Source organism: Oryctolagus cuniculus, chromosome 11 (assembly GCF_051225735.1).
Source record: "Oryctolagus cuniculus isolate XC-2025 breed Fujian yellow rabbit chromosome 11, ASM5122573v1, whole genome shotgun sequence".
Taxonomy (NCBI): Eukaryota; Metazoa; Chordata; class Mammalia; order Lagomorpha; family Leporidae; genus Oryctolagus; species Oryctolagus cuniculus.
The window spans coordinates 57,135,731-57,153,332 of record NC_142877.1 but is presented as its reverse complement, the minus strand read 5'-3'; the positions used below and the strand labels follow the sequence as shown (position 1 = coordinate 57,153,332).

The 17,602-nt window shown below is 48.3% G+C and overlaps 1 protein-coding gene and 1 long non-coding RNA gene across 9 annotated transcripts in view; one reads left to right on the top strand and one right to left on the bottom strand.

The window, feature by feature from the left end:
* Positions 1-17,023, top strand: part of CBX5 (chromobox 5) — a 42,389-nt gene extending 25,366 nt beyond the window's left edge. For 5 of the 8 annotated variants that reach the window (XM_008256567.5, XM_089308444.1, XM_008256571.5 and 2 more), the window contains 3 exons: positions 1,754-1,940; positions 6,791-6,891; positions 9,046-17,023. In XM_008256567.5, coding sequence (XP_008254789.3) covers positions 1,754-1,940; positions 6,791-6,891; positions 9,046-9,196 — 439 coding nt within the window. In that variant the 3' untranslated portion in view covers positions 9,197-17,023. The remainder of the gene's footprint in view (positions 1-1,753; positions 1,941-6,790; positions 6,892-9,045) is intronic. The other 3 variants (XM_008256569.5, XM_089308445.1, XM_070052339.2) reach the window with 1 other exon arrangement.
* Positions 1-17,602, bottom strand: part of LOC149123478 (uncharacterized) — a 427,738-nt gene that overhangs the window by 64,657 nt on the left and 345,479 nt on the right. The window lies entirely within an intron of this gene.

The window sequence follows — 17,602 nt, the reverse complement described above, 5'->3', positions numbered from 1 at the left end:
AGAGCTTAGGGGAAAGTTACTGTGTGGGGAAATATAAAGGAGATGTTCTTCCAGTATTAGCTCAGATGATTTAGAAATTAATTTTGTCTGAATCTGGCACTCTTGGCAGGAAGTTGTTTAGGTCTAAAGTAAATAGCTGAGATTTTCTCATCGTTCTTCTCCCTGGTTGAGTCAGATTATTTGGCTGGTGTGTGTTAAAAACTATTCCCATCTAAAGACTCCTTATGTAGGGGCTGTCGTAAGTCACAGCACACCGGCATCCCATGTGGATGCCGGTTCCTGTCCCAGCTGCTCCACTTCCCATCCTGCTCACTGCTGATGTGCCTGGGAAAGCAGTGGGGGATGGCCCAAGTGCTTGGTCCTCTGCCATCCATGGTGCAAGACCCAGATGGAGTTCAGGCTCCTGGCTTTGGCTTGGCCCAGCTATTGAGGCCACTTTGGAAGTACACCAACAGATGGAAGTTCTCTCAATATGTAATTCTGCTTTTGAAATTGAAGATCTTTAAGACAAAAAGATTCCTTGCTTAAATTTAAAAGATAAAAATAATAAAACATCTTATTAGATATGATTAGAGCATAAGGTTAAAGAGTTATCCCCAAGTCAATCAGGGATTTACAGAAACTATAATATATTTATAGATGTGTCTTAGTAGAAATAAGTCCTTAAAATACAGCTCGAAGAACCTTGGTTGCCGCTGACTAAGGGGAAAGGTGATACCTGGTCCAGTTTTTCCCATGTGGGTACATTTCTTGGTTTGACTTCATAAACTCATAGTGTGGTTAGTTTTGGTTTAAAATCTATGCTGGGAATATAAAGGAGAATTTTGAGAATACCAGTTATTCTCAAAACAGCACTCCCTTGAACCAGAGTTAGTTAGATGTGATTGCTCAGCTTTGTTAATGTAACAATACATGTTGACCACTAGCTGATTACAGACTTGAGTCCAGAGCACTTGGATTCGTGTACTCCACGTCGGCTTCTTCGTCATCTTTTGGTTCGCCGTTATTGTAATGATTTAAGACCATACTGCCTTCTAAATAACTGGTTACAATCCTCTAACACTCACTGGCATTTTTTCAAAATATGAGTACCCCTGGAGACAGTGGACAGTGAGGGTGCGCGAGGTATCAGGCTGTCCTCTCTTTAGCTGTTGCACAGATGATAATGTGTGGGAACCACTCCATGAGCGAAAGTTGGTTTTTTTTAATGGCTTTACTGAAATATAATGTATTCACTGTAAAATTCGTCCATGGAAACTATAGTTCTGTGATTTTCCATACCTTTTTAGAGCTGTGCAGCCGCCTCCACACTCCACTTGCAGAGCGTTTCTGAGGCCATGGCCCTAGGCAACCACCAATCTGCTTTCTGTCTCTCAATTGGTCTCTCCTAGGCTTTTCATATATATACTCTCTTGGGCCTGGTTTCTTTGACTCAGCATGTTTTTGAAGTTCTTCCAAGTTGTGGCATGTATTATATTAGTATTTTGTTTTTTGGTGTTGTTGTTGAATAGTATTCCATTATATGGATATACCACATTTCGTTTATCCACTCACCGGTTGAATTGTTTTCTGGTTTTGACTGTTAAATACTGCTGTAAACAATTGTGTCCGGGTGTCCATGTGGACATATTTTCTTCATTGCTCTCGTGTAGAAATTTAGGATAGGGTGTCTGTCCTTTGTGCTACATGGCCTCTCTGAAGGTATTGGATTTTTTATGCCCTTGTTTTCTTTTTCCCCGTCTTTCTTGCCCAGGGAGCATAATACTTGGGAACCTGAGAAAAACTTGGATTGCCCTGAGCTAATTTCTGAGTTTATGAAAAAGTACAAGAAGATGAAGGAGGGTGAGAACAACAAACCCAGGGAGAAGTCAGAAAGCACCAAGAGGAAATCCAATTTCTCCAACAGCGCTGATGATATCAAGTCCAAAAAAAAGAGAGAGGTAAGCTTCCTTTCCTTTTTTCTTCACAAACTGTTATTTTGCTGCGAGAAGGGGAGAGGGAGGGAGGGAGGGAGAGAGAGAGAAAACCACCCTATTTCTATTCGAACCGTGGACTATGACCCACAAGCTAAATTGTTGAATTGCTGAACAAAAGAGCTTCCAGGAGGTGTGTTGGTTAGCCACAGTGCCCCCTCCTGGCTGAGTGAGAAACACAATTTGTGACTACTGAATAGTTTTAAGGTGGGAAAATCACATCTAAGTAAAACTTAAAACCACTCTCTGCCCTCTCCATAAACAGATGTCTTAGTTATCTTAGGAGGATCTTTGGTGAATTTTGGAAGAATGGAAAAGAGCTTTGAAATGTCTGCCATTTTTTTTCTTTTCTTTCAAGAATGGCACTCACTTTCAACCCTTTATACTCTCGTTCTTAATGGAGGTGAGAGAAACATAATATGCAACTAACCATTGTAAAGGATACAGTTCAGTGGCATTTATATTCTCTCCTGATCATATTATTTCTACATAATCTGAATAAGAAATTAATTTTCAGGGAGCTAGTGTTATGGCACAGTGGGTTAAACTGTCAGCCTATGATGCTGACATCCTCTATGGGTGCTGGTTGAAGTCCTGGCTGCTTCACTTCCAATGCAGCTCCCTGCTAATTCACCTGGGAAAGTGGAGGAAGATGGCCAAAGTTTTTGGACCCCTTCACCCACATGGGAGGCCTGGATGGATTTTTGGGCTCCTGTCTTCAGCCTGGCCCAGTCTCAGCTGTTTTGGCCATTTGGGAAGTGAACCAGAGGATGGAAGATCTCTTTTGCTATCTCGTTCTCTCTCACTCTGCCTTTCAAACAAATAAGTAAAATTTTAAAAAAGAAATTAATTTTCCCCTTCATTTGGAACCATTATTATTTACTGTGGGAAGAGTTAGGAAATTTTAGTTTGATCATTTGCTTGACTCCTTCTGCTCTGTAGCTCTCAGGCAACCAGCACAAGCATTGCTACTGTCTTTTTTTTTTTTTTTTAATAAGTTTTTAAAAAATGTTTTATTTTGTTTATTTGAAGGACAGACAGAGATCTTCCATCTGCTAATTCACTTCCCAAATGCCCTCAATTGCTACGGCTAGGCCTGGCTGAAGCCAAGAGCTGGAAACGCAATGTAGGTCTCCCTCATAAGGTGGCAGGGACCCAATTACTTGAGCTATTACCTGCTGCCTTCTGGGCTGCACAGTAGCAGGAAAGTGGAGTCGGGAGCAGAACTGCCTCTTGAACCTGGGCACTCGATATGGGCTGTGGGTGTCCCGGGCGGCAGTCTTCACGGCTGTGCCAGTGCCCACCCATCTGTTTTATTCATCTCCCTCTTTTCCATCTGTGGGTGTACTTGCAAACACACAGTGAACCCCCCAGCTTTCATTCCTTTCATGTCAAGGTTATAAAGCCTTTTGTGGTGAAGGATATATCACACACTTAGAGTTGAGTAAAGTAAGAGCGGAAGTCCGTCTCTGAATCTCCCAGCACCGCTGCCACAGGGGTCCCCATCTCTCTGCATTCTCTTTGGGCTCCGTCTTTGTAGAGCATGAGATCACAGCACCCCTCCCTGCAGGGAACAAAGAAATCTCCACTGCCCAGGATATACCCCAGAGCAGGTGCACTTGCCTCGCTGTGTGTTGGGTCCAGGCAACAGCGTTTATAAAGGCTGTGCAGACGATGCCTGGCCTCCAGAGAAGAGAGAATGGGAGAAGAATTGAAATGAGTGAAAGATGGTAGGCTATGAGTGGAGGGGACCCTCAGTTCGTGTCTGCCTCCCTGTTTCACTAATTCCATTTTTTACAACTTGTTTTTTAAACCGCTCTGTTGCAGTGAGGTCTGTACATGATTATGATTTATTGCACTGATAAAGGATTTGAGAATGTGTTCCCTTCTCTAAGGAGCTGGGGCTTGATTTCTTTTTTTCTCTTTTTTTTATTACTCCTTTGTATTCTGGCTCTTATCTTTGATGCATTTGCCAGCTAAGTGAAAAGAGCAAAAACAGGCCAGCGTAGGACTTCTAGGAGCCATATGTGTGTTTCCTCCGCCTGTGTTTGTGTCCCTTTAAAAAGGAGTGACCCGAGCGAGCTGGCTCAGAGCCAGTGGCCAGTGCAGAGAGTTTTGTTCCCAAGCTGGGTTAGGAAGCTGCTGGCCTTGAGAATCAGCCCCGCACATCCCCTACATTGGGAAGTCCATCTGGGGCCCCTGCCGCCATTCTTGGCGGTGCTGGTGGCTGTGAGGGAGGCAGCTGGGGAGATAGGTGATTGCGTACTTTACCGGTACAGAAGAAGATTGGGTTTCTCTCCTTAGACCACTGCAGAAGAAATTTGTTAGTCGGCATTATGCCTGATTTAAGATTACTGCCTGTGTGATGATTTTAGCATTTTCCTCGCCTCGGCTCCTTTTCAGCAGCTTGAACATTTTTCTTCCATTCCCCCGCTTCCCTCCCTATGTGGCAAACTGTTTTCAGCCGCCAGCTATGATTTACTGCCGGGTCCATGCGCCAGCATTCCAGCTGTGAGCAGCTGTGTGCACATCTGGGAACCTCTTCCCCTTAAGCGCCCCCAAAAGAGGCTATGTTTTTAAAAAGTCAGTATCTCCCCTTGATCCATGCTTGGAATTTCCTTCCTATTGTGGGTTCTGGTATCTTCAGGGACCACCTGGACCCTGAATGCTTTTTCTCTCTCAAGAAGAAAGTGAGATGAATATCAGGGCAAAGAGATTTCATTATGAAAACCAGGCGCCGGAGATGGAGTTCGTTTGGGCAGTCTTTCTAAACCTTTTTGTACTGCTGCTAGATAAGCCAGTGTACTCTTTGTGTAAAATTTTACTTTTTGGCTGTCACCAGTGCCATTTTTTTGTCTATTATTATATGCTGTATTAAAGACAAAAGTCCAAACACACATACTACCCCCCCCCATTACTAACAGGCAGAGAGTGCTTGTCTGTCTTCACGCAGACGTGACCATGTCCTAAAGTAACCATGTTTGCCTCTGTGTGTATCCCAAGAAATATCTCTCCCCTCAAATATTTTGTATCTCAGCTGCAAAAATGGAGCTCAGAGGGTGTACAAAGATATGAGAATTCCTTGCCCTTATTACAGAACAAACACTGCAGGTGTCACCAGTGCCATTCAACGTGGATGAGAGCCTGTGTTGCTTGCCTAGACTGCGTGGTTGCCTTTGACACAGTGTCGTTATTCTGAAAGTCACAGTCAAGTTCAGCCGTCTGGTGCCATGGCTCATCATGGCAGGAGGGGGTAGCATAGAGCAGGTTCCCTTCCCCATGGTCTATGATCTTTGAGGTTTGCCATCTTACGGTGTTGGTCTTGTGTCCTTCTTGCTTTCTGTTCTATCCGTGTAGATTCTACTGTGTGAAAAGCTGCATTCAGGTGCACTGGCCAGTGTTACAGTGACTTTACACCCTAAAAAAGTTATTGAAGAGCAAGAAGGGTGGTACATTTGAAGTTCATACCATTGAAATGGTTTTAGGGTGGACGTGGACTTGGTTGTCACATCAGACGTGTCAACTTCATGGTGCGAAGGAGATTCAGAATGAGTAGCATTAGAGGAATTCCCACTTGATTCCAGAATATCTCCCAGGGGTATTAAAGAATTTAAGAGCCACTTCTAATCATTTGATGGAAACAAGAGGGGTAACCAGATTTTTTTATTTTATTTATTTATTTTTTTGGTCAGGCAGAGTTAGACAGTGAGAGAGAGAGACAGAAAAGTCTTCCTTCTGTTGGTTCACCCCCCAGATGGCCGCTACGGCCAGTGTGCTGGGCTGATCTGAAGCCAGGAGCCAGGTGCTTCTGGTCTCCCATGCGGGTGCAGGGCCCAAGGAGCTGGGCCATCTTCCACTGCCTTCCCGGGCCACAGCAGAGAGCTGGACTGGAAGAGGAGCAACCAGGACAGAATCCGGCACCCCGACCGGGACTAGAACCCGGTGTGCCGGCGCCACAGGCAGAGGATTAGTCTAGTGAGCTGCGGTGCCAATCCAGGGTTTTTGGTTGTTTTTTTTGTTTTTTGTTTTTTAGTATTTATTTACTCGAGGCCAGCACCGCGGCTCACTAGGCTAATTCTCCGCCGGCACACCAGGTTCTAGTCCCGGTCGGGGCGCCGGATTCTGTACTGGTTGCTCCTCTTCCAGTCCAGCTCTCTGCTGTGGCCTGGGAGTGCAGTGGAGGTTGGCCCAAGTCCTTGGGCCCTACACCCACATGGGAGACCAGGAGAAGCACCTGGCTCCTGACTTCGGATCAGCACGGTGCACCGGCCGCAGCGGCCATTGTGGGGTGAACCAACGGAAAAGGAAGACCTGTCTCTCTCTTTCACTGTCCACTCTGCCTGTCAAAAAACAAAAAAATTATTTACTCGAAAGGCAGAAAGTTACAGAGAGGCAGAGACAGAGAGAGAGAGATCTTTTGTCCACTAGTTCATTCCCCAAATGGCTACAACAGCCAGAGCTGAGCTGATCCTAAGCCAGGAGCCAGAATTTTCTTCCAGGTCTCCCACGTGGGAGGGGCTCAAGCAGTTGGACCATCTTCCACTGCTTTCCCAGGTCATCAGCAGGGAGCTGGATCGGAAGAGAAGCAGCCGGGTCTTAAACCCGCGCCCATATGGGATGCCAGTGTCACAAACAGAGGCTTAGCCTACTAAGCCACAGCACTGATCCATGATTCTTGAGTTCTAAGAATGTTTCTAAGTTGGGGCCAGAAGTGGTAGCAGATGATATTACCTTAGTTGTGCTTTGCTAACCTGAGGAACAAGTGTTTTTCACTCTTCACTACCTGTATGTAACCTTTCTTCCTCCTCTGTGTATAGCAGAGCAATGACATCGCCCGGGGCTTTGAGAGAGGACTGGAGCCAGAAAAGATCATTGGAGCGACAGATTCCTGTGGCGATTTAATGTTCCTAATGAAATGGTGAGCGAGACGGGTCCTCAGTTTGTCATTGTGGTCACTTTGCCTGTGACTTAAATTTGTGTGAAGGATGGGGTGGCAATACTGAAAATTTCCCAAAGTAATGATGTGGAATGCCGGGGATCCTTAACCAGGATGAGCTGTGGGCATTGACATAAGGTGAGTACTAAGGTTCGGAACGGACTTGAGCCTTTTCACGCTTGGGTATTCAGCCGGTTACGTTACAGTAGCCCACATGTTGGAAAGAGGCAAATCCAAGGTAGGAACCTTAGAGTCCTGATGAACCATTGGCTCACACAAGTCTGGATGCTTTACTGTAAGACAGTGAATCTGGAGCATGGCACAGGAGTTGAGTGAGGCTTTGCCATCACAGAGAGCCAAGGCCATTGACATGTGGCAGAAAAAATGAATGTTAACAGTGAGCAGCCAAGGCACAAGTGATGTCATCACGTAGAAAGAATGACTCTCGGAAGAAAGTGAAGTGCTGTCCCTCAGCTGGGTTTCTTAAAGGCAGGTTGGTTGATGGTGTGGCCCTCACTGCCTCTCAGTTTTTCCAAGGGTTCTGGGCTTGTGCTGTGTAGAGGGTTTGTGCCCCAATGCCACAAAGGAAGCTGAGGGCCCTACACGTTTCATCAAAGGTTTAATATTTCAACTGGTCAGAATGCTGCCGGGCACTGACCCCAAAACCTGTGTATGGAGGACCACGGTGTTCTGTCCGAAGTAAGGTGCTCTGTTGACTGGCGGTTTCCCTACTCAGCCGTATGTGTTACTTAGGGTTTGCATTCACGTATTAAATTGCTCTTTCCACGCTAATCCAGATTTGAGTCTCAGCTGCCTGTTTTCCCTTTCCTCACCCATAACACTTACCTCTGTGAGTGACCCAAAGGAGATAGCCCTTGTCACAGGAAAATCTTAATTAAAGTGCTTTTCCCTTGATTTAAGATAGTAGTTAAGGAACCGTATTCCTAGATTTTTTGATCACTTGATAAAGTAGGTTGGATAACTGGATGTTACAGCTAAAAATTTTTAAGATTTATTTATTTATTTGAAAGGCAGAGTGACAGAGAGGATGGGGGGAAGGCAGGGGAAAAAGAGAGAGAGCTTCCATCCTCTGATTCCCTTCCCAAACAACTGTAACAGCTGGGGCTGGACAAGTCTGAAGCCAGGAGCCTAGAACTCCATCTGGGTCTCCCATGTGGGTGCTGGGGCTGAGGCATTTGGGCTGTCTTCCACTGCCTTCCAGGTGTGTTAGCAGGGAACCGGATTGGCAGCAGAGCAGCCAGGACCCTTCCTGGCACTCTGCTGTAGGATGCCAGCGTTGCAGGTGGCAGCTTATCCCACTGTACCACAGTGCCAGCCCCACAGCTAAATTTCTATTTTCATACCATACCAGTCCACAATTCTGACCAAAGGGGTCATGAATATTTAAAAGGTCACAAAAGGCTAGACCCTGTTCACTGGGATGATCCAGAAACTGAACTGATGGGTTTACCCATAATTAATAGTGAGGTTCAATTGTATTTACTCACATGCTCATACATAAAAATTACGGAAGCAGAATTAGTATAATTTATTCAGCTTTTCAAACTCAGCCGTCATATTTTGCATCTAAATTTTTTTTAAAGATTGATTTATTTATTTCAAAGTCAGAGTTACACAGAAGAGAGGCAGAGAGAGAGAGAGAGAGAGGTCTTCCATCCGCTGGTTTACTCCCCAATTGGCCACAACGGCCAAAGCTGCACTGATCAGGAGCCAGAAGCTTCTTCCAGGTCTCCCACGTAGGTGCAGGGGCCCAAGCACTTGGACCATCTTCCACTGCTTTCCCAGGACATAGCAGAGAGCTGGATCGGAAGTGGAGCAGCCGGGACTCGAACCGGCGCCCATATGGGATGCCAGTGCCTCAGGCCAGGGCATTAATTCACTGCGCCACAGCACCGATCCCTTGCATCTGAATTTCAGCTACAGATTTCTGTATCTGTCTAATACCGTAGTTAAGCAATATGTACTCATGATTTGTTTACTTCCATTTCTCCTTGAAAATATTGAGCCATAAGGGTCCTTTTCACCTTGGAATCAAGTCCACTGAGTGCGTTGATGACATGAGCGTGTGTGTAGACGGTTTCTCTCCTTTTTGAGTGTCCCCTTCTTTCTCTGCAGGAAGGACACAGATGAAGCCGACTTGGTTCTTGCAAAAGAAGCCAACGTGAAATGTCCACAGATTGTGATAGCATTTTATGAAGAGAGACTGACGTGGCACGCGTATCCCGAGGACGCGGAAAACAAAGAGAAAGAAACAGCAAAGAGCTAAAGGAGGGGTGGGCTCTGTCTTTCTCTTTGTACATAATACATTCACCTCCCTTGCCTCCTCTTCCTTCTGCCCACCCCCTTCTCTCCTAAACACATCCATAAAAAATGTGCTTCTCACTGTGCCCCACAGGGGGAATGTTGGTATTGGTTCTCTGGTAGCCTAACTGATGGTCTGACTCAACGCGCAGTGTCTCCGTGCAGACCAGGCATTTACATACTGTGTGTAACTCCCACGATGGTTTCCTTTGCCCTGATCTCCTCCTCCTGCTCCCCTGTGACCTCAAGAGGAGTTTTAACTTTTTAATCACCTTCGAGTCCTGATCTTTCCAGGGTTGGTCACTTTTTAAGATTGGGGGATTTTGTTACAATGATGAGTAATTTTGATGTCCTGCTTTGGTCCTCAGAACGTGTTGATGACCAGCTGACCGTTGTTCTGACATACGGGGATGGAAAGGATGTTGCCCGTCTTTTAAAAAGCCAGTGGCAACTGCCACCTGTTGGCTTTCCCAGCCTAGTCCAGCTCCCCCCACGAGAATACAGGGTTCTTGTGGCCTTCTGGGCCAGCCTCTGTTCGTCCTCACCCATCCTCCCAGAATAACTCCGTCCCCGGGAGAACCACGGTCTGCATTGAACTTTGTCAAGCCCCTCCTTTTGGCCCCAGGACCTTTGGCCTTGTTCTTAGCAATCCCTAAGGCTCCTTCTGCAAGGTGGCGTCAGTTTGTCATAAAATGGCAAGATGGTTAGCTGTGCACGTTGTTAGCTGTAGTCCACGAGGACGACGTGGTGGGGGTAGGATGCGATTGTCTTTCCGATCACACGTGGTATGTTTGTATGATTTCCTTCCATCCCTCGTGTTTAGATTATGTATTTATGTAGGTGTGAGTGATTGCCTGGTGCTTGCTTGTGCCAAGGTGCTAGGCACCCTCCAACCCTGCCAACTTTCGTGGCCTCCCAAAGCATTCCTGTTACCAAAGAGGCTTCAAACCTGAGTCACTTCTCAGCGGATCTAAGCTTCCCACCCCTGCCCCCCATGCCGTTATTTTCAGTGGAGAATTCTTGGAGGGGACCCATTGGCCACGGTATCTATTTGAAACGTTCACAACGGTTACAGCTTCCTGCTTCTTAGCTCCTAGATTGCCACCGAGAACCCCCGAAGTGTTGGTATTCTTCCCCTTCTCCCCTCCAAGTTCTAGGTCTGTCTGATTTTTAAGAATGTGTTTTCCATGGAAGACTATGACCCTAGGAAGTGACAGGCCCCCTGGCATTAGCGGTTTTGACACAGCCTCTCTCTCTGGGCAACACAGTCTTTCCTTTTTGGTTTCTTCCTGCTTTGTTATGTTGAAAGTTTGTTTTTTTGTTTTTTTGTTTTTTTTTTTTCCCTGATCATATCCTTCTTCCTTTGTACCCCCAAGAAATGCTCTCCTTCTCTCCTTTTCCTTCTTGTAGTTGGGGGAGCCTGGAGAATCAGGACTCAAAGTAAGGGAATAGCAGGGTTTTGAGCATCTTCATCCCGGCCCCAAAGCTGAGGAAATAAGAATAAATGCTTGAAATGGCCTTAATTTTAGAGTTCACCAGCCGCTGAGGCTGTTTTTTTGTTGTTGCTTTTGATTTTTGAAACATATAGCTGTCTGGCCAGGAGCATTCAGCCGCTTCTAGATTGTTCCTAGTGATGAAGGGAACGGATGGATTACTTCAGTCCAAATAATATGCAAATCATATCCCCATTCATCGCATTTGTTAGCGTTGCCTCCCTGCTCAGCTGCTGATTGGATTTTGTGTGCTCGTATAAGCTATGTCAAAAATTATACTGCACAGTGAGAAGACAGCTGTTGCTGCGGTGATGTGACAGACTGGGACGATGAAGCTTTCGGTTTAAGTCAGCTGAGAAAACCCTCCTGAATGGTAATGTGATGGGGTGAGAGCCCGTGCCCCGTACCTCAAGTGGGCGGGAGTTTTTAATCTCCGTACTCCTTGCTCTCTGAAGGAATTAAAGGCCTAGATCAAGTGCTGGGTAATGGCCAGTTGCATGTACGTAACCTGATGGGCATCTAGAAGAAAGCAAGGTGGCCAGAAAACAGATTGGTCCCAGGAGTATTCAAGGACAGCAATTAGGGTGGACAGGAAAAGGACAAAGGCAGGCTGGAGCTCATGGATGTGGCTTTCTTCATTTGCGGCTAGAGAAAATGACAGTGCCCCCCCCCCCCCGGTAGCCAGTGGGCATAAAAGCTGCAGAGATCTTATTTTTAAAGCCAAAAATCTTAGCACGTGGTCAAAGATCTTGGAAGTATTGGTACAGGCACATTGGTTGGCCCTGAGAAGCGTGGAACGCAGAGTCTCCATGGTTAGAAGTGTCATTAAAGACGTTCAACAAAATCTGATTATCTTTTCCAAGATAGCCCCAGTAGTCCCTTCGTTTCTCTTCATCCCACCTTTTTCTGCCCTCAGTGTATTAAATGATGACCCGAGTGCCACCCACACAAGCTTTGTTGTCCCCTGCCTACCCGCAGCTGATTCGTCAGGAACACAGGAAGCCAGAGGCTGATACTAAATCCAGCCTTCAGCACACAGGAGACCAGATGCGTGCGGGAGCCTCCGTCAGCACTGCAGAGCTGGCCTTACCCTGCGAGAACTGCCTCTCTGCGGAGCTGGTGGCTGCAGGTGGACCGCTCTTTCAGTGCCTAGGGTCTCCAGTCCTCAAGAGACTTCTCCTGTGGTAGGCCTCTTTCACAGCGTCTTTCTAAAAACCCTGCTCTGCATTAGCGGTCTCTCTTCCCAGTAGAGTCCCCCTGGGACAGAAGCACCCGTTCTGAAACTGGGGGCAGCTGTGTTTTCTCCTTTTGCAAACTGCAGTCCAATTTTGGGCCACTCTAGGAGCCTCGGGACGTGTGCTCCTCCTGCCGTCAGGAGTCTGGATGGTCTTGGCAGTCCCCGAGGCAGAGCTGCACGATGCTGCCTGTTGTCCATCGAGGTTGCTGCTGTCGCCACAGCTCAGGCCGTTACTCTGCCTTTGCCACTGGGCAGAGTTTGGAAGATTTTTATCTGAAGCTTTTGCTGGCTCTCTGGGCCTAGCTCACTCCAGAGATGCTGGGAAGTCAAAGGAATCTGTGTTTGGCCCAGGGAGCAGTTGTGTCTGCCTGCCCTTAGGGTTCAAATTCAAGGGCTTCTAAGACTGTTTTGCAATGGCACGAGTGCCTCATTTGAAATGAGGAAACTTACAAATGAGGTTAAAGAGGAAGTTCATTTGGGTCTGTGACCCCATGCAGCCTTCTGGCTTAGATGTCTAGAGTGAAAGCCAGTCCCGAGGTCCCTGCTGTCGTAACCAGCCCAGCACGTGTGCCTGTGGCAAGGAAAGGCCTGAGTCAGTGTGTGCAGCTTCGTGATGGCTTCACTACTGACCATAACATTTGTTCTCTTTTTTTAAAAAAAAAAGTGGCTTGCAAAAATGAGAAATGTTACCAGCCTTATAGACAGAAGCAGGTGCCCTGAATTGGGTGTTCTTTCTACCCAGTTTGTGTGGAGACGTTCGAATCCTAGCCCTATTCATGTACATCAGCAGTGGGGTTACTCAGCAAACATTTGGGCAGGGGATACAGAGTTCAAAAAGACCGTGGCTGCCTTCAGCAGAGTTTCTGTGCTGGTGCGGGGTGCACTGGCCAGCCAAATGCTGGCGTGAATGCTGCACGTGGGTGCGTGGACCCACGTCTGTGGGGACGGAGACAGCCGGCTGCTGTGTGTGTGGCTTCTGGCCCTAGAGGAGAAGAGTGACATTAATTGGTGGCTACTCAGAAGAGACCTGTGACCTTGGATGAAAGCCAGCTGGCCATAGAAACAACAAGACTCGTTATATTCCAGAAAATAAATATAGCTGAGGATTAGTTAGAAATGCCATTACTACTGGGAGAGAACCACCGAGCAGGAGTTAACAGCCCGTGTCCCTGGTGCGGACTCTGCCGAAGTGCTGAGCGGTGGAGTTGGTCATGGCTTAGGGCAAGTGCGAACCATGCTGTGGGTCGGCTCTGGACACGGCGGGTTCTGCAGCGGCATTTGTGCCCTGTAGACATTCCATCAGAGGCGCTCGCCCCTTCTGGAGACGTGAGCGTGAGGCTGACTAGAAGTCTGAAACGGGCGTGCTTTGCTGTGCGTGACCAGAATCGCCCTAGAAGACTGCCTGGACCCCCGTGTTGACGCCCCATTCGTCTCCCTGTGGCCAGTGCAGTTTTGTTCAGTGTTGCAGGAGTGTGGTTTCTAAGCAGGGACTTGGGTCCGTTGCGTAGGAACCTCTCCCCGAAATACTCATCCCCCTGCGGTCTCCGGTGTCCCCAGTCTCCCGCGGTCTGGGGAGGAGTCTCCTGGTGAGGAAGTACGTGGGGGTCAGTCAGGAAGGTTCCCGGTCCCCGCCCCCATGACCACACACAGGTGGGGGGTCTGTGCCCGGGTGACAAAGCTGACCAGGTTTTGGGTGGCAGGGCCCCAGGAGTGAGAGTACCTGTTCTGGAAGGTTACTGAAGCGCGGAGTTCTTTGGCAAGCTTCGTAAAAGCAGTTCTGCTTCCTTTTTTGCTTGCGCTGACTTCTTTGAATTTGAATCTACCTCATCCCCTCAGAGTTCCTTCTGCCTCAGCAGCACGTTCGACTTGGCTGTCTAGGACGGAAGTGTTGCTATTCGTGGCTCGCGCGTTTTCTCGCCTTTTCATCCGAATCCTTATTCTGCCCACCATCATCTCATGTTGCTCCTCTGTCAGAAAAAGATTTTCACCTGGCTACATCTCTTACGGGAAGCAAGTGAACCTCCAGTGCTCTCGTCTCTAAGGTCAGTAAGAGAAGGAGTTAAAGCAAGGTGGTGGGGGAGGAGCAGACCCTGCGCTGGACGCAAAAGCTGACAAGGAAAGAGCCATTAATTAAGACCATTTCAAAGTCAACTCATTGTGATCATTAATGTCACAATAGATCAAAACCTAATTATCACAGCCTAGGTAAGCGCCATCAGTATTAATCGGAAAATCTAATAGGAAACTATTATCAGGAAATTAGGCCAAATGGAATGCAATGAACTTTTTATCTTGTCGCTCTCTGTTTTGTGTGATGTCCCCTGGCATTGGCAGCTGTGACCCTTAGCAGTTGCTCCAAGCCGGAGTGGCCAGTTTGCTAGACCTTTAAGGAATTGTTCTTTTTGAGGAATTCTTATGGGAATTTCTGAACTGTCACTGCTGAAGTATCAGTCCTGAGCTTGCCCAGCGCCTGGATTAGCCTAGCATGGTCAGCAGCCAGTGAGGAAAAGTTGCTACTCAGATCTGGAGTGACACCTGCCACTCTATAGAGTGTGCCTGGTGAGCATGACACTGTGTCTGACGATCAGTCATTCCTTGAGCACTGGCGACCAGGAGGGGGGAAGAGAGAGGGAAGGGGCTTCCTGCTTGGAAATTCTCGAAGAACAAGTTTCATTGTGTTACAGCGCTTAAGGCTTAAGTCAGTGTTTCCCAGCTTTTTGTAGCTTTAAGATTTGATTCTAACCCAGAGCTGGCTGTTGATGTGGTACCTCTCTGTGGCCCCCTAGTTTTAGGATAAGGGGCAGAATCCAGAGTAATCTGGGTTGGGGTAGCACAGGAGGAGGGGGATGATACTGGGTTTTGTTTTTACCTTTCTCTTATTAAAAAAAAAAAAAAAAGTTCTGGCAGGGGGAAAGAATGTTCTAAGAGTCTCTATGATGAGTTACAGAGGAACACTTCATCCCTTCTCCCCAAGTGGGAAAGCAGGGGTTGCCAGTTTCTGCGCTTGATCTTGAGCTGTTTGTGAAGATGTTGGCACTCTGCGGGGTGGAGAGATGCAGCGGGGCTGGGATGGGGGATTTGGTGGCACTGGGATTCCTGCACTGCCAAGGCCGCTGCCGGGAAATGGTCTGACTGTTCCGCATCGGTGTGGCCTCGCTGCTTTCTGGATTTTAGGAATTGGGTTCCGCAGTACAGAACTTTGAGAAATCAGTGTGTCGCAGTCCTTTACCTGTTAGCGTAAAGCAAGCGTTTCTGTACAGAAGACCTTGCTTTCCATGTTCCAGAGGCAGCTCCATCTTCCAAGCATCTGTGGATGCCTGCCTGAGAAGCAGTTTGTTTCTCCAAGGTTCCTCCCATGCTCCTAGCAAATCCCAGGCCCTCAGGTAACCCTTGTGCGTGCCGTTTGCTGACCCCATGAGGTCTGCCTGCTGGCTTCCTTTTGCTTCCAAGTGCACTCTGGGAAGTCAGATGCCCTAGGACCTGGGTTAGGAATTCAGTGGAAGCTGCCTCGCTGTGTGCCAACCTCCTCAACTGACCCTGATGGCTGACCTTGGGCAAGTCACTCCTTTCAATGCCTCAGTTCCCCATCTGTCAAATGGGGGTAATAATACAGACCTACCTCACAGGGGTGTTGTGAGGCATTGCAAATCACAGTTGACAGAATACTTGAGGGTCCTCTGAGGGGAACGCCGTGACTGAGCGTGAGCCCGCCAGTGGCTTCAGTCCCCACGGCGCCGCCTCCGTGACCCCAGCAAGTTCTCTGCCCCCCACCCCACATCAAAGCTGCTAGTTCAGATGTTGACAGTGTTTTGGGAATGCTGGCGTCTCGATGGTTCAGATGCACTTAGGATGGCATGGGGGAGGGCGCTTGGTATTTTTTATGTCTTGTGTTCACCAAGAGGCAGTTTTAGACCCGCAAGCCTTGGACTAGGGAAGCAGGAGGCAGGCCACACCTGCTCCTTTCTGCAGGTTAGGAACTCGGGCTCCACTCCCCGGGCTGGGGGCTGGGGGCTGGAGCCAGCCCCAGCTGTCTTCAGGAGCAAAGCAGCCCTCCACGGTTTCGGTTCGCATTGTCACTTGTCACTCCCTGCGCTGGTCCCGGCACAGCCGGGTCATGGCTCCCCTTTGTGGTGTTTGGCTTCTCATGGAAACCAGCTGGCCTACTAGCTGTAACCTCCTGATCCCCCACCAGGAATGAAGGCTGCCGCATTTCTTTCGGTAATGAGTGGAACACGCGGAATTGGACATTGGTCTTTAAAGCTTCCTCCCACACACTGAATTCAGCATCTGTCATCTCTCTACATGTCCACCGTCCACACCTGACCTTGACTCTCCCCCTCCTGGTTTGAGAAAACTTGCCACACTCTTTCTGTTTGCCCGGGTGTGGGCTCAAGAGCCTTACTCTTTCCATCCCAGTTTAGGGGCTCAGCCACCTCCTCCTCCCCATAGGGCTCTTGGTTCTGCCCCTCCCCTTGGCCCTAGATCTGTAACCTGTGAAAAAGCACAAGGTCGTGGCCCCTGGCAGTCGCATTCCCGTTCTCTGTGTGGACTCTTAGCACTGGCGATGCCGGCTGGTTCAGTGGAGCCCTGGAGGTTGGAGAGAGCGGAGTCTGATGGCTGCCAAGTGGCCAGGAGGTGACTCGGCCGGCCGGCCTGGCCCCGGCCTCTCTCCAACTTCCTGCAGGCTGTGACCCGCGACCCCCGGCACAGGCTTGCCCTGCAGTGCTCAGCGCCACCCCGGGGTCGCGGGGTCTCACTCTAGCCAGGTTCCTGAATGGAAATGGGAAATTCTCTATGGACTTTTTGGTTTGTGGGGGAGTTTCGGTTGTGTTTTTTTGTTTTTGCTTTTATTTCAGCCAAACAAGTCTGCTTTTATTTTTTTTAAAGGATAAGTGATCTATGTATATGTTCGCCTTTTAAATGTAAATGTTTAAAAGTAGGCATTTATGTGTTTCCAGAACTGACTTCCGACACAAACCTCATTCTCTCCCCCTCTTCCACCCTCCTCTTTTCCCTCTTTTCATACTCTTGTATTGGTTCTAATAAATGGTTGCTTTTCAAATACGGATCCCGAGTGGTGGTTTGAAGGGCTGGGTCTTAACACCCCTGAGACGGGGGTCTGGTAGTCCATACATCCAGTTTCTGGAAGAGCCACTTGCAGAAGAGGTAGGTTTTTTTGGTATTGCTGATCCCTGGCATTCCAGAAATATCCACAAGGTGGCGCAAGCACGAGGGAATAAAAGAAGGTGTGGCGTTTCCCACTTGAGCAGGTTCAGGCTGTGTGCCTAACATACATTAGCCTGCCAGAGCCCAGGGCTCACCAGGCGAGTCTGCTCGTGGTTATTAGAATTTATGAAACAGCAAACCAAGCAGGCTAAATCAGATTTGAAAGTCCCAATGTCCGTGAGTGTTGTTAAGTGTAGCTATTTCATCTTTCTGATTTGCCTCACAAATGCCGAAGTCACTGTCTTCTCCGAGGGCTAAAGCAGGAACATGGCTGGGGGCAGGGGGAGGGCAGTGTGAGTAATTGTTAGCGGGCGGCACAAGCCCAGCGCAGTACCGAGTCAGATGGAGACGGGCAGAAACGGGACGGGGGCCCCCGGGGGCCAGGCGGCCCGCCCTGAGCTGTGGCTCCTCGGAG